Source organism: Nelumbo lutea, chromosome 1, assembly GCF_056320005.1.
Source record: "Nelumbo lutea isolate HS-2025 chromosome 1, American lotus-T2T, whole genome shotgun sequence".
NCBI classification, from domain to species: domain Eukaryota; kingdom Viridiplantae; phylum Streptophyta; class Magnoliopsida; order Proteales; family Nelumbonaceae; genus Nelumbo; species Nelumbo lutea.
In genome coordinates, this window is record NC_142684.1 from 207586116 (window position 1) to 207609336 (window position 23221).

General features: G+C 40.2%; 1 protein-coding gene across 4 annotated transcripts in view; it reads right to left on the minus strand.

Annotated features, from left to right (window-relative positions):
- Positions 1-23221, minus strand: part of LOC148880646 (pleckstrin homology (PH) domain-containing protein) — a 172320-nt gene that overhangs the window by 16090 nt on the left and 133009 nt on the right. For 3 of the 4 annotated variants that reach the window (XM_088962621.1, XM_088962620.1, XM_088962622.1), the window contains 5 exons: positions 17571-17748; positions 17330-17466; positions 16904-17030; positions 15710-15931; positions 15265-15624 (listed from right to left, as the gene is read on the minus strand). In XM_088962621.1, the coding sequence (XP_088818747.1) occupies positions 15265-15624; positions 15710-15931; positions 16904-17030; positions 17330-17466; positions 17571-17748 (1024 nt within the window). The remainder of the gene's footprint in view (positions 1-15264; positions 15625-15709; positions 15932-16903; positions 17031-17329; positions 17467-17570; positions 17749-23221) is intronic. The other variant, XR_016104620.1, reaches the window with a different exon arrangement.

Consider the following 23221-nt stretch of genomic DNA (forward strand, 5'->3'; position numbering starts at 1 on the left):
GGCTATGAGCAATGCTTATAGCAGCTTGATTATCACAGTATAGTTTCATTGGGGCTTCGGCTTGAATCCCAATCTCTGATAAGAAGGTCCTCAACCATAGCAATTCTGATACACCATGAGACATAGCCCTATATTCGGCTTCAGCACTAGATCGGGCAACAATGGATTGTTTTTTTGCTTCTCCAAGACACAACATTACCTCCTACCAAGGTGCAACAACTGAAGGTGGATCTTCTATCATCCACAGAACTTGCCCAATCAACATCAGTATAAGCCTCGACCTTGAGAAGTCCCTGGTTGGAGTACAACATTCTTTTTCCTAGATACCCTTTAGGTAGGCAAGAATCCTGTTGACAGCCTATATATGTGAAGTTCTGGAACTGTGCATATATTGACTCACCATGCTTACAACATAGAATTATTAGGTCGAGATAGGCAAAAGGAAAGAAGCTAACCAATAAGTCTTTGGTAGACACCCTTGTCTAGAAGAATATCACTACCATCAGCACTTAGCTTATGAATTGGGGTCAATAGGAGTTTCAATTGGCTTGCACCCCAATTTCCCAACCTTACAAAGGAGATCAAGGACATACTTCCTTTGTGACTTTAACTGGTTTATATGTAAACCTGATGAAATTTCAGGAGAACTCTACATTCCTTATACTCCTTCTGAGATGCAGATTGCAGATGTGTTAACTAAAGGACTAGCTTCAACGAAGTTCTCAGACTTACTTGGCAAGCTAAACATGACTGACATCCATACTTAGATTGAGGGGGAGTGTTGGTTCGGCTGTTTTTAGTGTTTATGATAGTCATATTTGTGTCTTAAGTTCTTAGTTATTGGGCCTAAACTTGTTTAATGTTTTATTTGTTTTATTTGTCTAGGTGTCCCATCACTAATCAGGGGCATTCTAGTCTATTCATGTAACATTATTTTATAATCATCTATATAAGATTGTAGGGTCGGCTGAAGTGAGTATGCTGCCTTTCTCAAAACTTCTTCTCTTCTTCTTTCTCTTCTTCTTCTTCTTCTTCTTCTTCGGCTGCTGTGTTCCAGCAAACACATGGCTTCTTGCCATTGAGGGCAGCTAATAGCCTACTGGTAAGAACGGGGAATATCTGTAGAGGTCAAAACAGCAAAGGAGCTATAGTTTGAAGTAAAACCATAGCGATTAGGTGGTCTAGAGAGATGAGCAGAACAACGTAAAGGTATAAGAGGAATAATTGAGGAATCTAAAACTGGGGCATCACTTACAGAGTTGTCATGATGGGCAAGGGATCCTGACCAGGAGGAAGAGGGGTCATAGGCATAGGAGCTGGACCACAAACCTGCTTGCGGGAGAAGATGATAAGTTCCTTCTCAGTAGTGGATGATGGTGTATCCTGTGGTTCAAGATCATGCAAAACTGAAATAGAAGGTGCATATAACTTGGCAATTCCTAAAAAAAAAGGAGATATTCTCAAGAAAAATCACATTTTGAGAAATACGAATATGATGTGCTAAGGGATCATAACAAAGGAATCCCTTGTGGTTAGGGCATACCCTACAAAAGCGCACATGACAGATTGAGCTGAAAGCTTTGAATGTTCACGAGGAAGATGAACAAAGCATAGACACCCAAAGACATGAAGATGAGAAAGATCTGGGGGGGGAACCAAACATCATTTGATGAGGAGAAATATCAGCAAGCACAGAAGATGGGATACAATTGATCAGATATATTGTAGTGCTAGTGGTCTCAACCCAGAATGTGGGAGGTGCATGTGATTCTTGTAGGAGAGTCCTTATAACACTGAGAATGTGACCATTCTTTCTTTCTGCCATACCATTTTGCGGAGGACTGTCTAGGCAACATCGTTGGACTAGAATGCCATGATGTTTCAGGTAAGCCAAAATTCTCTGTCACTGTATTCTCCCCCTGAGTCTGAAAGTAAGGTTTGCACATTTGCTTCGAAACGAACTCAAATCATGTTATGAAATAGCTTAAAGGTTGGAAAACTTCTGATTTGTGTTTAAGAAAGTAGATCCAAGTGTACCTGGTACAGTCATCAATGAATAGCACAAAATACTTGTATCCCATCCGAGAAACAATAGAAGAAGTCTAAACATCACTATGAATAATTTCAAAAGGCAAAGTAGCTTATTCAGTATAGGCCCCAGTCATATGATTTGTAGCATCAAAATCAATTATCTAAACATGAGAGGGAGAAGAACAATAATTGGAGAACTCACCAAATAGGCCTATAGCAAAAAAGGCAGATGAGATGGTAGAGGATACCAATTGTTGTATCTCTTCCTTATTCATGGAAGTAGAGGATTCTCCCTTGGCAATAGGGGTATTGGATATTGTAGAGAAGATGGGCCGAATGGCCCATAGATTGTCATTTCATGTTATGTTATGTTTCTCTCTGTTGTGGGCCTTATTCTGGGCCCATACTCTGTAATGTTCTGTTTTTGTATTTTCCTGCCCACTCAAGGGCCTCTCTGTAATTTGTCAAAGATTAACTTATTAATAAGATGTTTAGAGTGTTAGAGAGAGGTAATGTTCGAACCTCTTACCCTCTAACACTCATTGCCGCCAACTCTCTCTTCTCTTCCTTTCTTGTTTGTATTTCCGGTTTGCATCTAATCTCAAACAGTTCCATACATCAAGTGGGCTGTTTTTCAACTTGGTATCAGAGTGGGCCATTACTTGGCGTGTCCCTCATGTGGTTCTAGTTCAGCCCACTACATGAGGAGGTTCTAGGGCTGAAAGTTTATAGTCATCCACTTGGTTCTTGGAGGTCATTGGAGGGTGCCCAAGTTTCTATACACTTGGAGAAGGGTTTGGTGACCAAGAAGAACCAGAGAACAAGTTGTTTGGCCTGATTTGACATCAGAGAAAAAGAATTTCGAAGTTATCTCAGAGAACAAGTGTTCGGCCTGGTTTATAGTTCAAACCAGAGACTCTCTTACTGTAAGTCTTTTCTCAGTCCTTTGCTGGGTTATTTTTTGTTGTTTGGGAGGACTGTTAAAGCATTTAAAGCCCACCTCCATTTGGCCCACTGTTGCTGGACTGATTCTACACAGAAATTTCTAGGTTGTTTTGGAAGTGCTATTCGGCTGATTATTGGACTGGCAAGCTGCTGAAACTGATCTAAAACTAAGTGGTACTAGTCTCATCTTCATCCCAACCTCTTCTTGACAGTAGGCTGTTAAGTACTGCACACTGAGTGTTCGACAAAAAGGTCTCTTAAGGACTGTGGCCCTTTTTTCTTCTCTTTGGGACAACGGCTGTTGGGAACCTGAAATACCTTGTGATTGGAGGTTTGCTGGGTGTCCTTTGAAGGCTGAAACAGTAAAGAAAGAACTACCACCGAACTGAACCGTCACAGTTATCAAGATTGAACTGATTCTGTGAGCTAGTTGTTGTTGCCTATTCAGCTCAAACTAAACTCATCAAGACCCCAGTACCTTGGGAAACCTTTTGAAAATCCTAATTGGAGCCTTTACAAGATGGATTTCTCAAGCCTTGAAAACAAGAATGCTACTGAATATGGACAGATTTTGGGAACCCCAACCGATTCTATGCTGGCTGTAACTACAGTCAAGCTTGATGGGACCAACTACTTGGCTTGGTCACAATCAGTGAAAATCCATATTTGTAGCAAAGGAAAATGGGGTTTTATTTTTGGGAGCAAGAAAGCTCCTCCAGAGGATGATCCATCTTATGAGAGATGGGTGCAAGAAAACTACACAGTGATTGGGTGGCTTGTGAACTCAATGCAGCCACAGATTAGTCAACATTATCTGTGGATGAACTCGGCTAAAGAAATCTGGGATAGTGTTGTAGAAACTTACTACCAGAAGTTGAATGTTGCCAGAGCTTACAAACTGAGAAGTGATGTGAAGAATCTAAGGCAGGGGGAGAAGTCACTTGCAACATACTTCTCAACCCTGAAATCTCTATGGCAAGAGATTGATTTGATTAAGGCTGTGACATGGGATATCCTCAAGGATGCTGAAACATACAGGAAACTGGTTGAAAGGAATGGGGTCTTTGAGTTCTTAACAGGGCTGAACTCTAAATATGACATTACAAAGCAAAACATCTTGTCCAAGGAAGATGTTTCATTGTCACAAGCATATGCTTTGGTTAGTAGTGAAGAAAGTAGGAGGCAAGTGCAGGTTCAAGGAGTCAGTATCAATGATCATTTTGCAAATATGGGAATTAAACCCAAAGGGGTTACAGGAGCTCACAGTGGCATAGGAAAGAAGGCGGTGGTGTGTGAATACTGTAAGAAGCCGAAACACACAAAGGACAAGTGCTGGAAATTGCATCCCAATCTTGTTCCTGTAAGATTCCAGAAGAAGAATGATAGAAGAAAGACAGGAAGTGCACATGCAGCCACAAGCACAGATACAGAGGTTGAGTCTACCAGTGCACATTTGACAGCCATGAAAGCTGAATATGAGAAGTTTGGAAAGATAATCAGCTAGCTTGATGGTGTAACTTCATCATCCAACCCTTCTGGAAGTCCAGCCACCACCGCATTTGCTCACTCAGGTATAAGGGCTTCTGCTAACCATGCATCTAACTTAGGTACTCTCAAGACCCCTTGGATCATTGACTCAGGTGCTTCTAATCACAAGACCAACCTTTCCACTTTGTTTGTGTCATATGATTTGTTTCCTGGTCGTGACAAAATCACCTTAGCTGATGGTTCTCTTGCCCCTATTTCTGGCAAGGGAACTGTCAAGCCTACAAACTCTTTACTCTTATCTTCCACTCTTCATGTACCTAAGTTAAATACCAACTTGTTATCTATAAGTAGCTTGACCAAGTCATTGAATTGTTGTGTAACTTTTTTCCCTTCTCACTGTGTGTTTCAGGACCTGAAGTCTCGGAAGGTGATTGGGAGTGGCCATGAAGCGAATAGAATATACTTGCTCAACACCCCTGGCCAATGCTTTGATCATCCCAAGAATGTTGCTTTTGGTTCTACTTCTTCAGAGTTTGTCAGTCAAATTATGTTGAGTCGTTGTCAGTTGGGTCATTTACCTTTTTCTGCTTTAAGTCATTTGTTTCCCAAACTGTTTAAGGGAGTCAATGTGTCCAATCTCAATTGTGAGTCATGTCGGTTGTCAAAGCATTGTAAAAGAAATTACCTTGTGAGCAATAAAAGATCTTCTTTTCTTTTTCATATTGTACACTCTGATGTGTGAGGGCCTTACCACTTATCCTCTATGGGGGGTTACAGATACTTTATCCTGTTTATTGATGACTTTTCTAGATTCACTTGGATATACTTAATGAAATCCCGAGACTTGTGAGGCAATTTCATGAGTTTGTTTTAACTCAATTTGATACCAGAATTAAGGTTTTCAGATCTGACAATGCAAAAGAGTATTTTGAGAAGAGTTTATCCTTGCATCTCTCTGACATGGGGGTTATTCACCAAAGCTCCTGTGTTAGAACCCCTGAACAAAATGAAGTTGCTGAGAGGAAAAATAGACATATTGTTGAAGTTGCAAGGAGCCTTTTATTTGTCTCACATGTTCCCACAAGATTTTGGGGTGATGCTATACTTACTGTTACCTATCTCATAAACTGTATGCCATCCAGGGTTTTAGGGTTTAAATCCCCCTTCAGTCTTCTTCATCTAGACAAGGATCTCTTCCCAATTCCTCTTCGTGTGTTTGGCTGCACCTGTTATGTTCACATTCCAAGTGTGCATAGACACAAGTTTGAACCAAAAGCCCACAGATGCATCTTCCTTGGTTACTCCCCCACACAAAAGGGTTATTGTTGTTTTGATCCAAAGACCAGCACCGGACATGTCTCTATGGATGTTACCTTTGATGAACTTTCTCCTTTTTATGGTTCCTCTCAGGAAGGACATTGTCAACAGGGGGAGAGTCTGTCACAAGTTTTTGCTCTTCCCCTTCCTGTCCCAAATGAGTCTCTTGACAAATCTGTATCCTCACCAAATGAATCAAAGGAGGATCAACCACTTCATTCCTCTTGTCCTAGTGCTCCTATTTCTTTACCTCCTCGTCCTACCCATAATCCCAAAGTGTATCAAAGGCAGAGATCTAGGAATGAGCAAGTGGTTTCCCTTACAACAGATGAGGCTCATACACTCTCAATCACAGATGAGATAACAGGTACTGCTTCAGCTTCCTTAGAATCATCCTTCCCAGATCTTGATGTCCCCATTGCTGTTAGGAAAGGAAAGCGGAAGTGTACTGCACACTGCATTTCCAAACACCTTTCTTATGACCTACTTTCCCCCTCATATTGTGCCTACCACTCTTCAATTGCTTCTAACCCCATTCCTAGGTCTGTATCAGAAGCTCTTGGGATTCCAGAATGGAGAGATGCCATGTAGACTGAAATGGATGCTCTACATGAAAATGGTACTTGGGAGGTGGTGGATTTGCTTGAAGGGAAGGATCCAGTTGCGTGCAAGTGGGTTTTTACCATTAAATACAGGGCATATGAGACTATTGAGAGGTACAAGGCCAGATTTGTTGCAAAAGGCTACACACAGACATATGGGATTGATTATCTGGAGACTTTTGCCCCTGTTGCTGAGATGACATCTGTGAGGGTTCTTTTATCTCTGGCAGCTTACTTTGATTGGCCTCTCTATCCGTTAGATGTAAAGAATGCATTTCTGAATGGTGACTTACATGAGGAGGTCTACATGTGTCTTCCTCTAGGAATGTATGGGAAAGATATGCAAGGAAAGGTATGTAAACTGAAGAAATCTCTTTATGGCCTCAAACAATCTCCTAGAGCCTGGTTTGAGAGATTTACAGTTGCACTTGTGAAATTCGGCTATGTTTAGACACAATCAGATCATACTCTCTTTGTGAAAAAAAGTGGATCTCTAGCAGTGTATCTCATTGTGTATGTTGATGACATTATAGTGATTGGTGATGATGCCTCAGGCATTCTGGCCCTTAAGTCTTTCCTCAGTACAGAATTTGAGATTAAGGATCTGGGGGAGTTGAGATATTTCCTTGGCATAGAAGTTGCCAGATCCAGGAATGGGATTCTTATTTCCCAGAGGAAATATGTCCTTGATTTGTTGTCTGAAACTGGAAAATTGGGTGCAAGACCAGCTGCAACTCCTCTTTATATGAGTCACAAACTTTCAGCTTCGGATGGAACTTTGTTGGAAGACAAAGGGGTCTTTCAGAGACTTCTTGGGAAGCTTCTATACCTATGCATGACTAGGCCAGATATTGCGTATGCTGTCAGTTGCATTAGCCAGTTCATGCATGCTCCTAGAGATACCCATATGGCAGCAGTAGAACGGATTTTGTGCTATCTGAAAGGCTCTCCAAGAAAAGGAATTCTATTTGCCAAACATGGTCATCTGAAACTTGAAGCCTATACTGATGCTGATTGGGCTGGAAATATCGATGATAGAAGATCTACTTCAGGGTATTGCAGTATAGTGGCTGGTAATATTGTCTCTTGGAGGAGTAAGAAACAAACAGTTGTGGCTCGATCCTCCATAGAAGCAGAATATAGAGCCATGGCACATGGAGCCTCGGAATTGTTGTGGCTAAGGTCCTTAATGAAAGAACTTGGGATTGATCATGAAAAACCCATGATGTTGTACTGTGATAATCAGGCTACCATCAACATTGCTCACAACCCGGTATAACATGATAGAACCAAACATATTAAAGTTGATAGACACTTTATTCGTGAAAGAGTCTTCTCCGGTGAAGTGTGTTTTCCATTCATTACTTCTGAAGGACAATTGACAGATTTCCTCACCAAGGGCATTTCCAAGGCAAAGCTTCAACATGACACTAGCAAGCTGGGCATGATTAACTTCTATGCTCAGCTTGAGGGGGAGTGTAGAGAAGATGGGCCGAATGGCCCATAGACTGTCATTTCATGTTATGTTATGTTTCTCTTTGTTGTGGGCCTTATTCTTGTCCCATACTCTGTAATGTTCTGTTTTTGTATTTTCCTACCCACTCAAGGGCCTCTATAATTTGTCAAAGATTGACTTATTAATAAGATGTTTAGAGTGTTAGAGAGAGGTAATAGTTGAAAAACAACCCACTTGATGTATGGAACTGTTTGAGATTAGATGCAAACCAGAAAATGAACAAACAAGAGAGGAAGAGAAGAGAGAGCTGGCGGCAATGAGTGTTAGAGAGTAAGATGTTCGAACATAACCTCTATCTAACACTCTAAACATCTTATTAATAAGTTAATCTTTGACAAATTACAGAGAGGCCCTTGAGTGAGCAGGAAAATACAAAAAACAGAATATTACAGAGTATGGGCCCAGAATAAGGCCCACAACAGAGAGAAACATAACATAACATGAAATGACAGTCTATGGGCCATTCGGCCCATCTTCTCTACACTCCCCCTCAAGCTGAGCATAGATGTTAATCATGCCCAGCTTGCCAGTGTCATGTTGAAGCCTTGCCTTGGAAATGCCCTTGGTGAGAAAATCTGCAAGTTGTCCTTCAGAAGTAATGAATGGAAGACACACTTCATCGGAGGAGACTCTTTCACGAATAAAGTGTCTATCAACCTCAATATGTTTGGTTCTATCATGTTGTACCGGGTTGTGAGCAATGTTGATGGCAGCCTGATTATCACAGTACAACATCATGGGTTTTCCATGATCTACCCCAAGTTCTTCCATTAAGGACCTTAGCAACAATAATTCCGAGACTCCATGTGCCATGGCTCTATATTCTGCTTCTGCGGAGGATCGAGCCACAACTGTTTGTTTCTTACTCCTCCAAGAGACAACATTACCAGCCACCAGACTGCAATACCCTGAAGTAGATCTTCTATCATCAATATTTACAGCCCAATCAGCATCAGTATAGGCTTCAAGTTTCAGATGACCATGTTCGGCAAATATAATTCCTTTTCCTGGAGAGCCTTTCAGATAGCACAAAATCCGTTCTACTGCTGCCATATGGGTATCTCTAGGAGCATGCATGAACTGGCTAATGCAACTGACAGCATACGCGATATCTGGCCTAGTCATGCACAGGTACAAAAGCTTCCCAAGAAGTCTCTGAAAGACCCCTTTGTCTTCCAACAAAGTTCCATCCGAAGCTGAAAGTTTGTGACTCATATAAATAGGAGTTGCAGCTGGTCTTGCACCCAATTTTCCAGTTTCAGACAACAAATCAAGGACATATTTCCTCTGGGAAATAAGAATCCCATCCCTGGATCTGGCAACTTCTATAAAAAGGAAATATCTCAACTCCCCCAGATCCTTAATCTCAAATTCTATACGGAGGAAAGACTTAAGGCCCAGAATGCCAGAGGCATCATCACCAGTCACTATAATGTCATCAACATACACAATGAGATACACTGCTAGAGACCCACTTTTCTTCACAAAAAGAGTATGATCTGACTGTGTCTGAACATAGCCGAATTTAACAAGTGCAGCTCTAAATCTCTCAAACTAGGCTCTAGGAGATTGTTTGAGGCCATAAAGAGATTTCTTCAGTTTACATACCTTTCCTTGCATATCTTTCCCATACATTCCTGGAGGAAGACACATGTAGACCTCCTCATGTAAGTCACCATTCAGAAATGCATTCTTTACATCTAACTGATAGAGAGGCCAATCAAAGTGAGCTGCCAGGGATAAAAGAACCCTCACAGATGTCATCTTAGCAACAGGGGCAAAAGTCTCCAGATAGTAAATCCCATATGTTTGTGTGTAGCCCTTTGCAACAAGTCTGGCCTTGTACCTCTCAATAGTCCCATCTGCCCTGTATTTAATGGTAAAAACCCACTTGCATCCAACTGGATCCTTCCCTTCAGGCAAATCCACCACCTGCCAAGTACCATTTTCATGTAGAGCATCCATTTCAGCCTGCATGGCATCTCTCCATTCTGGAATCCCAAGAGCTTCTGATACAGACCTAGGAATGGGGTTAGAAGCAACTGAAGAGAGGTAGGCACAATATGAAGGGGAAAGTAGGTCATAAGAAAGGTGTTTGGAAATGCAGTGTGCAATACACTTCCGCTTTCCTTTCCTAACAGCAATGGGGACATCAAGATCTGGGAAGGGGGATTCCAAGGGAGCTGAAGCAATACCTGTTATCTCATCTGTGATTGGGAGGGTATGAGCCTCATCTGTTGTAAGGGAAACCACTTGCTCATTCCTGGATCTCTGCCTTTGATACACTTTGGGATTATGGGTAGGACGAGGAGGTAAAGAAATAGGAGCACTAGGACAAGAGGAATGAAGTGGTTGATCCTCCTTTGATTCATTTTGTGAGGATACAGATTTGTCAAGAGACTGAACTGGGACAGGAAGGGGAAGAGCAAAAACTTGTGACAGACTCTCCCCCTGTTGACAATGTCCTTCCTGAGAGGAACCATAAAAAGGAGAAAGTTCATCAAAGGTAACGTCCATAGAGACATGTCTGGTGCCAGTCTTTGGATCAAAACAACAATAACCCTTTTGTGTGAGGGAGTAACCGAGGAAGATGCATTTGTGGGCTTTTGGTTCAAACTTGTGTCTCTGCACACTTGGAATGTGAACATAATAGGTACAACCAAACACACGAAGAGGAATTGGGAAGAGATCCTTATCTGGATGAAGAAGATTGAAGGGGGATTTAAACCCTAAAACCCTGGATGGCATACGGTTTATGAGATAGATAGCAGTAAGTACAGCATCACCCCAAAATCTTGTGGGAACATGTGAGGCAAATAAAAGGCTCTTTGCAACTTCAACAACATGTCTATTTTTTCTCTCAGCGACTCCATTTTGTTCAGGGGTTCTAACACGGGAGCTTTGGTGAATAACCCCCATGTCAGAGAGAGTCAAGGATAAGCTATTCTCAAAATACTCTTTTGCATTGTCAGATCTGAAAACCTTAATTCTGGTACCAAATTGAGTCAGAACAAGCTCATGAAATTGCCTCACAAGTTTCGGGACTTCGTCTCGGGATTTCATTAAGTATATCCAAGTGAATCTAGAAAAGTCATCAATGAACAGGATAAAGTATTTGTAGCCCCCCATAGAGGATAAGTGGTAAGGCCCCCACACATCAGAGTGTACAATATGAAAACGAAAAGAGGATCTTTTATTGCTCACAGGGTAATTTTTTCTACAATGCTTTGACAACTGACATGACTCACAATTGAGACTGGACACACTGTCTCCCTTAAACAGTTTGGGAAGCAAATGACTTAAAGCAGAAAAAGGTAAATGACCCAACTGACAATGACTCAACATAATTTGACTGACTGACTCTGAAGAAGTAGAACCAAAAGCAGCATTCTTGGGATGATCAAAGCATTGGCCAGGGGTGTCGAGCAAGTATATTCCATTCGCTTCATGGTCAAGCTACTTACAGATAACAAGTTGGTATTTAACTTAGGTACATGAAGAGTGGAAGATAAAAGTAAAGAGCCTGTAGGCTTGACAGTTCCCTTGCCAGAAATGGGGGCAAGAGAACCATCAGTTAAGGTGATTTTGTCACGACCAGGAAGCAAATCATATGACACAAACAAAGTGGAAAGGTTGGTCATGTGATCAGAAGCACCTGAGTCAATGATCCAAGGGGTCTTGGGATTACCTGAGGTAGATGCATGGTTAGCAGAAGCCCTTATACCTGAGTGAGCAAATGCAGAGGTGGCTGGACTTCCAGAAGGGTTGGATGATGAAGTTACACCTTCAAGCTGGCTGATCATCCTTCCAAACCTCTGATAATCAGCTTTTATGGCTTCCAATTGTGCACTTGCAGACTCAAACTCTGTATCTGTACAGCCCACTTGATGTATGGAACTGTTTGAGATTAGATGCAAACCAGAAAATGAACAAACAAGAGAGGAAGAGAAGAGAGAGCTGGCGGCAATGAGTGTTAGAGAGTAAGAGGTTCGAACATAACCTCTCTCTAACACTCTAAACATCTTATTAATAAGTTAATCTTTGACAAATTACAGAGAGGCCCTTGAGTGAGCAGGAAAATACAAAAAACAGAATATTACAGAGTATGGGCCCAAAATAAGGCCCACAACAGAGAGAAACATAACATAACATGAAATGACAGTCTATGGGCCATTCGACCCATCTCTCTTCTCTTCCTTTTTTGTTTGTTTTTCTGGTTTGCATCTAATCTCAAACAGTTCCATACATCAAGTGGGCTGTTTTTCAACTGATACTCGTCTTTGGGTGGATGAATTGGGCAATTTGGAATGATATGTCCAGGTTGTTTGCATTATGTGCAAATATTATTCTTTTTGCAATGAGAGGCTATATGTCCATATCCTTTACTTTCATAGCATCAAGTTTTAGAAGGGTCTTTTCCACCAGATTTCTAACCCCACGTGCATGAAAAATAGTATCAATCCCTAAATCTGGATGCTTCCCTTCTATGTTTGCAGCAGCTAGGAGTCTAGTTTCTTCCCTCAACAACACTCCCATCACAGAGTCTAAGTCTGGAAGAGTTTCTCTACTCAAAATATTTGACTTGATTATTTCATATTCGGGTCTATGCCTCATGAGAAATTGGTTAATTTTCCTATTTTCAAAATGTTTCTGCAAATACTTGATACATTCAACGGGATCAGAAGGTTCAGTATGAACAAGTTCAAATTCAGCCTAGAGATCAATAAAGCCTGAATAGTATTCTTGTATCCTTTTGTCCCCTGGCAATAGGAAAAGATTTCAGATTCAATTTGGTATTGCCTGACATATTGGACTGATGATATACCTTTTTCAAATAGGCATACATATCATAGGCAGTCCTCAGTCTTCTCATGGGAACACTAATGTGAGGCGCAATGGAGCTCAAAATCCAGGAGACTAACTTTCCGTTGTCTAGTTTCCATTGTGTATAGGCTTTACTATCAGCCTCAGCCTCAGTCTCATCAGGTTTACATATAGTCCCATTCAAGCAACCTTCAAGACCCTTTCCTTCAACATAGAAATCGAAATGGAACTTCCACATATTGTAGTTAGTTCCATCAAATTTTACAAGGAGAAAGTCAACCTTTTCAGCCATCATAAATGAGGAAAAAAAAAAAAACAACCCAGGATAGCAGCACTGATGTTGGTAATGCACTCAAATCAGCAATGAACAAGGCAGAAAATTACTTCATCCGAACACAGTATTCTTAAGAAAAGTAAAATGAGGGCTGAAGCATGAAATGCAGATAAATCCAAGGCAACTTCAGCAAGAACCTTTATATAAGAATAAAAAATCCTCCAATAAACACCACAGAATTAAAGCAGCACAAACTAGGGTTCCAAAGACTGATAACCAAGAGAAGAAATACCCTATGGCAGCACAAAACTAGGGTTCCAAGGACTGATAACAGTCGATTATGACAATAGTATGATGCACCAACCTGAAATGAGAAGTTTTCCGAATCAGCTTGAAGAGAGAACCTGATGTCTGTTGAAGTTACTCAGTTAGAAACATGAAAAAACCAAAGAAGACAGGTCCAAAACTGCTGCTGTTGAGGGAGGAAGAAGCCAGACTGTTGAGATTCCTTAATCTGTGACTGTTCAAAACTGAACCAGAAGGAGCAAAGCTGCTGCCGTCCTGGAGAAATCAGTACACAGACGGAGGAAGAAAAAAAAAATCTGCTGCTGCCCAGGAGAGAAGACCATAACTCCTCCAAGACTTGTCAGTTCCAACTGGCTATTCAGAAATCCTTCCAGAGAGAATCTTCCAAGAGGAACTAGGGTTAGGACTGAAGAGAACAGCCCTAACACCAGCCAAAACACCCTGAGAACAAAAGCCCCTAATATGCCCAATGAACGAGCAAGAGAAGAGTAGAGATTACAGAGCATCCTGCTCTGGTACCATGTCAACAGACCTAGAGTAGAATACATAATTCTGGGGATGAAGAATGGATGATTCAACCCTACATCAAGGGTCCTTTAATATAGAAAGTAAAATTAAAGAAATTACAGAGAGGCTCTTGTAGGGCAACACAATTTAGAGAATTTATAAAGAGGCCCTTGCAGGGCTGAAGTGAAAATAATAATAAATAAGAGAAATTAATACAATAAGGACTACAATAAAATGGTACATCAGGGAGTTTCTTCACAAAGATCACTAAATGATAGGAAGTTTACCAGCGGCTACTATACCTTTGTGGGAGGTAACCTAGTCACATGGAGAAGCTAAAAGAAGAATTTGGTGGCTAGGTCTAGTGCTGAAGCTGAGTATAGAGCAATGTCTCATGGAGTGGTTGAAATAATGTGGCTAAAAAAATTGTTGAGTGAGCTGGGGTTTACAGTTAATGGACCTATGACTATATTGTGATAACAAGGCAGCCATAAACATTGCTGCTAACCAAATGCTGCATGATAGAACCAAGCACATTGAGGTAGACAAGCATTTTATCAAAGAAAAGGTTGTCGAAGGGGAAGTGTGCACCCTCTATGTCAGGTCCGAAGACCAACTTGTGGACATCTTCACAAAAGGGTTACATCACTTGTGGCATAATGATTTATGTGACAAGTTGGGCATGATAGACATCTAAGTCCCAACTTGAGGGGGAGTGTTAAAAGGCTGTTTTTTTTTTTTTTTTCTGTTATTTCTTTCTGTTTAAGTACCGCAGGGGTATATTGTAATTCCTCCTCCCTTTTTGTTATGTTATGATTGCTCTAACATAAATACCAAAAGCTGGTGCCGCCAGCTATGAGTTTTGCTCTCAGATCTCTCTTCTCTCCTCTCTCTTCTCTCTTCTCTCTTCTCTTCTCCTTCTCTTATGGATAATAGAGGGTAATAAAAGATAATGTACATCGCCCTTTTGACTCTTGCTCACTGCTCCATCATAGTGGAGTATAATTATCAACTTCTCAACTTGTCATTTTCTTTCTCATCCACGTAGGCAGCCTCTATGTTGAGGATACCCGATTAAGATTTGAAATTTCTAAAATTAATATCTAGTTGAATCAAAGGGCCTTACTTGATGTAATGGTAAAATGTCAGGCTGGCAAACATGAGAATGCTTATTCAATTTTGAAAAAGAGTGGCCACTTTGTGCAAAAAAGGACAAAGGTTAGGGCTGTATCCTTTTTAAGACCCTAGATAGCTAGGACCAATAGGTAGCCTTTTTTAATTTGTAATTGAATCAAGTTTACATGCTTAGCAATTATATGGATGTCTTCAGTTATGCTTATTTATTTTACTCATGAGAGATGGTCTGCATTTGAACATTAAAATAGTAGAACCCTAAATGCTTGAAGTACATATTGAGCTACAATATGGAACTGGGGAAGGGATTTGACATATACCTGTCCGGTTGCTTCTCGCTCACAATACTCCCTAATTATACCATCTGTATGTATGGCCCGAGGATTTCTAATTCTTTCAAAGGTGGCCTTATTACTTAAGACCTCTAAACATCTGGAACAACTTGCACCAATTCCGTCAACTGTCAATGAGAAAAAATCTAATGCCCCACTCACTGGCTGTACTACAAATCCTACAAAAGCTCGTCCAAGACCACGGGCAAGCCCTAGAAGACCATACTGTCGGGCACTCTCCACAGGTTTTGTCACAACCCCAGACACTCCAAAAGCTACACCTTGTGCAAGAGCTTCAGTTCCTTGAAGAATTCCATCACTTACCCCAGTGATTCTCCTTGATGACACCTGGTTGCATATTCAAATTATATCCTCTTTAGATCCACAGTATATAATTTTCAGCCAGGATTGGTAAATAAGAATAAATATATACCTGCTTTGAACGTAACTGCAGGAATTGTCCATCTGTCGAGAGTTCAGCAAATCCTTTACTAAGAGAAGCCAATGTTGAACTTGTCATACCAAGGACATCTACTGAGAATATCAAATGTAAAGGATTATGAATCAAATCTCTCCAGATACGGTTCACAATAGCAGGAATAACAGCACTTTTCCTCATAAATCTGTTCCTGTGCATGACCTTCCTCAGATGAACCTGAGATGCAGGCATTGCAATGTTATCTAGAGCACCATATAAAGAATACTATTACAGTGAGAATCAGAATGGTGTTGTAATTTATCAAAAAAAAAAAAAAACAATCAAAATGATGCAGATATTGAAGGAAAGAATCCATGGAGGTGTCTTAAGAATAGGGATTTAAAATTATATTCTGTACCAATTTTACAATTTTTGGGTGATATGGATATTGGTATTTTTGAGTTTTTAAAATTATATTCTAGTTGTAGGTGTCTTAAGAATAGGGATTTAATTTTCTAGAATTTTCTGTTATTTCAAAAGTACCATTTATGGTAAACTTTGGGCTTACATTTATACCAATTTCCAATATTACCATTTATAGTAAAATAATGATTTACTGTTTTTAGTAATTTCTGATGTGTTAACATTTAGTTAGTTTTAGTACGATTAATAACAAGTCATTAGAGTTGTTTTAGGAGTTATGATTAGTGAAAAACATAGCTGCATGCATTGCTTAAATGATAAGATTGCATGGTTAATACTCAGTAAAGCGAATATTTTGTTCATACATACATACATACACACACACATACATGGAAATCATAAGGATTATCCATGGAAAACTGCATTTCCGGTGATCTTATGAGTATCCATGGAAAACTAACATATCCAACTCAAGGTTTGCTACTGAGGGTGCCATTGAGAAAGTATTTAATGACACTTCACAATAGATTCATTTGTGCCCTAAAAAGCATAATGAGTTGAAATTTCACAAGCTCTTTTAAAGTAATAAGAAAATTAAGAGAAGAAATTCATATTATTTAAACAAGTTCATGCCTTTTCTACAGATACAATTTCCTTTTTTCTTAAATTTATAAGTTTAAATCTGGAAGGATTTGTTTAAAAGCATCCCATCACTTCCACCTAATATTAATACAATGGAAGACTGGCCTCGTTATGAAATCAATGCAAGTAGCTTAGCAGCCTGACCTGGATTTTGAATGCATTTCCGACAGCAGACAATATGGGGCTCCAAACACCTAGAACCCCGTGGGGCCTCTGAGTTGGTGCTGTCTCCAGTGACAACTTTAACCTTACTTCTGAAACATCTATTAGGCTGAACAAATAAGGAAAAATTATTAGCGTATCTTTGTCTTTTTTGCATTAAAGCACCATCTAACCACTGGTGTCTGCAAATAATGATAGAGAACAAAATCTCCTGATACCCAAGTTTTACCAAAGATAATAACCATATGAAATAAAACTACATTCAAGTGATCAATCATCTTGAATCATTGTGCTATACACTACTGCTATTACATTTTTAGCATAATCAACAACTTCAACTGATTTTTCTTGTAACCTCTTAAAAAAAAGAAAAAATGAAAAAAAGCCAGATTTAAATGAGATTCTTACTCTACTCTTATCTCTGGATCAATTCCAGTGATGCTAGAGCTTTTGGGGATCCGATCCATCCGAAGATTATTATAGAAATCCACAAAGGCCCAAATAATTGGTTCATGAATGCTAACCTTCCAACACTTTTCAGTTACCTAGTATTATACCTTTGGGTGAGACAATGAATACATGAAAATACAGCTTTTTAGTCTCTACATATAGAGTTATTATCAAAGCAGTACTCTTGATGAAGCATTACCCGTATATAAACATATGGGTAGACTTGGGTGCCATCACTGCTCTGGTTCCTCATTGTAATAGTTGTTTTGAAAACTGGATGGTGCGTTTCAGTTGCCTGTTCAGGTGCCAAAAGTACAGGCATCAATGTTAGAGGGAGCTGGTTGTCAAGCTGCAAATGACCAAGAATGATCTTGAACCTGGCATAGGTGAAAGGTGTAAAAAAGGTCAGTCGGTCCAACTTAATGTAATAAGGAACAAATAAAAGGTAATAGTGGTCTGTTCATAATTTATTGATAAATATTCATATAATGGGCTTGGGCATCATGGAGTCCTTAAATCACAGAAGAACAAGATCTAACAACTCATAACCCCTTGTGGTGCTACTAGCATTGTTTTAATATTTTCGTCTGCAAAATTTAAACCACATAGAAGAAAGATATCGTGATTAAAATTAATCTTGTACTTTGGATGACATACTAAAGAGTTTGCTGCAGTGGCATCCTCGACGGAGAGGAAAAATACTCCTATTCAACAGTGATTATCTCTCCTTCCTGAAAACATCAAATTAAATTTTAATGGGTGCTCTATTGGCAGTCTAGTATATATGGTATTGGAAGAATTTTCAGGAATCGTGGAGGTGAAATCCTCCATGTGTACTCAGGTCCAGTTGGGCATGGAGGCTCCATAAGATCTGAACTGTTCTCTTTATTGCAAGGATTCAGGTTAGCAAAGTCTCTTGGAGTTGAGAGGATAGAAACTGAACAAGACTCACAGGTAATAGGTTGAATGGACAGAACACAAGGCAGGGCCCTAGGAAATGTTGCAAAATCTTAAGGGAGGTCAGATTATTAGAAACTGTGGAGAATTCCTTATTCTGATGTGTTAGAAGATCAAGCTAATGCTCTAGCGGATTTGTTAGCTAGGAATGGAGTCCAAAGGGACGTGAAGATTTTGGGTTCTACATTCTCAAAATAGACTATTAATGGGTGTGCAGGGAGGGACTGAATGCAGTCCAAGGTTTTCCTGTTTTTGTTTCCTGCTATATATCCTCTATACTTTAACTTCTTTTTCTGTGATCCAAGAGACAGGAAATACGAGGCCATATCCCTAAAAAAGTTGAAAACAGTTCACTTGATGTATGGAACTGTTTGAGATTAGATGCAAAACAGAAACTAAACAAACAAGAGAGTAAGAGAAGAGAGAGAGCTGGCGGCAATGAGTGTTAGATAGTGAGAGTTTCGAACTTAACCTCGCTCTAACACTCTAAACATTTTATTAAGGTGTTAATCTTTGATAAATTACAGAGAGGCCCTTGAGTGGGCAGAAAAATACAAAAAACAAAACATTACAGAGTGGCCCAGAATAAGGCCCATAACAAAGAGAAACATAACATAACATGAAATGACGGTCTAGGACAAGAGGTATAAAGTGATTAATCCTCCTTTGATTCAATTGGTGAGGATACAGGCTTGTCAAGAGGCTCAACTGGGATAGGAAAAGGAAGAGCAAAAACTTGTGACAGACTCTCCCCCTGTGGACAATGTCCTTCCTGAGAGGAACCATAAAAAGTAGAAAGTTCATCAAAGGTAACATCCATAGAGACATGTCGGGTGCTTTCGGTTCAAAACAACAATAACCCTTTTGTGTGGGGGAGTAACCAAGGAAAATACATTTGTGGGCTTTCGGTTCAAACATATGTCTCTGCACACTTGGAATATGAACATAACAAGTACAGCCAAACACACGAAGAGGAATTGGGAAGAGATCCTTGTCTAGATGAAAAAGACAGAAGGTGGATTTAAACCCTAAAACCCTGGATGGCATATGGTTTATGAGATAGGTAGCAGTAAGTACAGCATCACCCCAAAATCTTGTGGGAACATGTGAGGCAAACAAAAGGCTCCTTGCAACTTCAACACTATGTCTATTTTTCCTCTCAGCAACTCCATTTTGTTCAGGGGTTCTAACACAGTAGCTTTGATGAATAACCTCCATGTCAGAGAGATACAAGGATAAACTTTTCTCAAAATACTCTTTTGCATTGTCAGATCTGAAAACCTGGATTTTGGTAACAAATTGAGTTAAAACAAGCTCATGAAATTGCCTCACAAGTCTTGGGTCTTCATCTCGGGATTTCATTAAGTATATCCAAGTGAATCTAGAAAAGACATCAATAAACAGGATAAAATATCTATAACCCCCCATAGAGGATAAGTGGCAAGGCCCCCACACATCAAAGTGCACAATATGAAAAGGAAAAGAGGATCTTTTATTGCTCACAGGATAATTTTTTCTACAATGCTTTGACAACTGATAGGACTCGCAATTGAGACTGGACACACTGACTCCCTTAAACAGTTTGGGAAACAAATGACTTAAAGCAGAAAAAGGTAAATGATCCAATCGACAATGACTCAACATAATTTGACTGATTGACTGGAAAAGTAGAACCAAAAGCAACATTCTTGGAATAATCAAAGCATTGGCCAGGGGTGTCGAGCAAGTATATTCCATTCGCTTCATGGCCACTCCCAATCACCTTCTGAGACTTCAGGTCCTGAAACACATAGTGATAAGGGAAAAATGTTACACAACAATTCAATGACTTGGTCAAGCTACTTACAGATAATAAGTTGGTATTTAATTTAGGTACATGAAGAGTGGAAGATAAGAGTAAGGAGTCTGTAGCCTTGACAGTTCCCTTGCCAGAAATAGGGGAAGAGAACCATCGTTAAGGTGATTTTGTCACGACCAGAAAGTAAATCATATGAAACAAACAAAGTGGAAAGGTTGGTCATGTGATCAGAAGCACCTGAGTCAATGATCCATGGGGTTTTGAGATTACCTGAGGTGGATGCATGGTTAGCAGAAGCCCTTATACCTGAGTGAGCAAATGCGATGGTGGCTGGACTTCCAAAAGGGTTGGATGATGAAGTTACACCTTCAAGCTGGCTGATCATCTTTCCAAACTTTTCATATTCAGCTTTCATGGCTGCCAAATGTGCACTGGTAGACTCAACCTCTGTATCTGTGCTTGTGGCTGCATGTGCACTTCCTGTCTTTCTACTATCATTCTTCTTCTGGAATCTGACAGGAACAAGATTGGGATGCAATTTCCAGCACTTGTCCTTTGTGTGTTTCGGCTTCTTACAGTATTCACACACCACCGCCTTCTTTCCTATGCCACTGTGAGCTCCTGTAACCCCTTTGGGTTTAATTCTCATATTTGCAAAATGATCATTGATACTGACTCCTTGAACCTGCACTTGCCTCCTACTTTCTTCACTACTAACCAAAGCATATGCTTGTGACAATGAAACATCTTCCTTGGACAAGATGTTTTGCTTTGTAATGTCATATTTAGAATTCAGCCCTGTTAAGAACTCAAAGACCCCATTCCTTTCAACCAGTTTCCTGTATGTTTCAGCATCCTTGAGGGTATCCCATGTCACAGCCTTAATCAAATCAATCTCTTGCCATAGAGATTTCAGGGTTGAGAAGTATGTTGCAAGTGACTTCTCCCCCTGCCTTAGATTCTTCACATCACTTCTCAGTTTGTAGGCTCTAGCAACATTCAACTTCTGGGAGTAAGTTTCTACAACACTATCCCAGATTTCTTTAGCCGAGTTCATCCACAGATAATGCTGGCTAATCTGTGGCTGCATTGAGTTCACAAGCCACCCAACCACTGTTTAATTCTCCTGCACCCATTTCTCATAAGAGGGATCCTCCTCTGGGGGAGCTTTCTTGCTCCCAGAGATAAACCCCCACTTTCCTCTACTGCAAATATGAATTTTTACGGATTGTGACCAGGCCAAATAATTGGTTCCATCCAGTTTAACTGTAGTTATAGCCAACAAGGAATCAGTTGTAGTTCCCAAATTATGTCCATATTCAGCAGTGCTCTTGTCCTCAATTTCTGGGAAGTCCATTATGTAACAACTTCAATTAGGGTTTCGGCAAGCCTTCCAAAAGTGACCTGATTTCAAAGAACTCAGATTGGGTTGAAACAATAGCAAACACAGCCATACACAAACTCAGTTTAGATCTAACAGCCGTGAGAACCAAGTTCAGTGGCAGCACTTTCAAGGAGAAGAAACCCTGATTCAGCCTTCAAGGAACAATCAACAGGCCTCCAAACAATATGTATCCTTGGTTCCCAACAATAATTTCCCAAGGAGAACAAAAAATACAGTCCACAGTACCTAAGAGGACTTTTTACAAACAATATGTATGCAACAGTCAACACTTCACTGTTAACCCAGCAGAAATCACTTCAAGAACACTCCGTCTAGGTCCAAGAAGTAGCTGAACTAAAGTAGAGGCTTGTACCACTTAGTTTAGATCAGTTTTCAGCAGTTTTGGAAGTCCAATAACAACCGAACCACACTTCCAAAATAACCCAGAAATTTCTGAGTAGAATCAGTCCAGCAACAGTGGGCCGAATGGAGGTGTGCTTTGAATGCTTTAACAGTCCTCCCAAATAACAAAATAACTCAGCAAAGAACTGAGAAAACAACTTACAGTATCTCTGGTTTGAACTTCAAACCAGGCCGAACACTTTGCTCTCTGAGCTAGCTTCGAAATCCCCTTTTTTCTGATTTCAAATCAGGCTGGAAAACTTGCTCTCTGATTCTTCCTGGTCACCGAACCCTTCTCCAAATGTATAGAAACTTGGGCACCCTCCAATGACCTCCAAGAACTAGGCGAATGACTGTAAACATTCAGCCCTAGAACCTCCTCATGCAGTTGGCTGAACTAGAACCACATGAGGGACATGCCAAGCAATGACCCGCTCTGATACCAAGTTGAAAACAGTTCACTTGATGTATGGAACTGTTTTAGATTAGATGCAAAACAGAAACTAAACAAACAAGAGAGGAAGAGAAGAGAGAGAGCTGGCGGCAATGAGTGTTAGAGAGTGAGAGTTTCGAACTTAACCTCACTCTAACACTCTAAACATTTTATTAAGGTGTTAATCTTTGATAAATTATAGAGAGGCCCTTGAGTGGGCAGAAAAATACAAAAAACAGAACATTACAGAGTATGGGCCCAGAATAAGGCCCATAACAAAGAGAAACATAACATAACATGGAATGACAGTCTATGGGCCATTCGGCCTATCTCCTCTACAATATGGTATTGGAAGAATTTTCAGGAATCATGGAGGTGAAATCCTCCATGTGTACTCAGGTCCAGTTGGGCATGGAGGCTCCATAAGATCTGAACTGTTCTCTTTATTGCAAGGATTCAGGTTAGCAAAGTCTCTTGGAGTTGAGAGGATAGAAACTGAACAAGACTCACAGGTAATAGGTTGAATGGACAGAACACAAGGCAGGGCCCTAGGAAATGTTGCAAAATCTTAAGGGAGGTCAGATTATTAGAAGCTGTGGAGAATTCCTTATTCTGATGTTTTAGAAGATCAAACTAATGTTCTAGCGGATTTGTTAACTAGGAATGGAGTCCGAAGGGACGTGAAGATTTTGGGTTCTACATTCTCAAAATAGACTATTAATGGGTGTGCAGGGAGGGACTGAATGCAGTCCAAGGTTTTTCTGTTTTTGTTTCCTGATATATATCCTCTATACTTTAACTTCATTTTCTGTTATCCAAGAGACAGGAAATACGAGGCCATATCCCTAAAAAATTGTGCACCACAATACTGTTCCC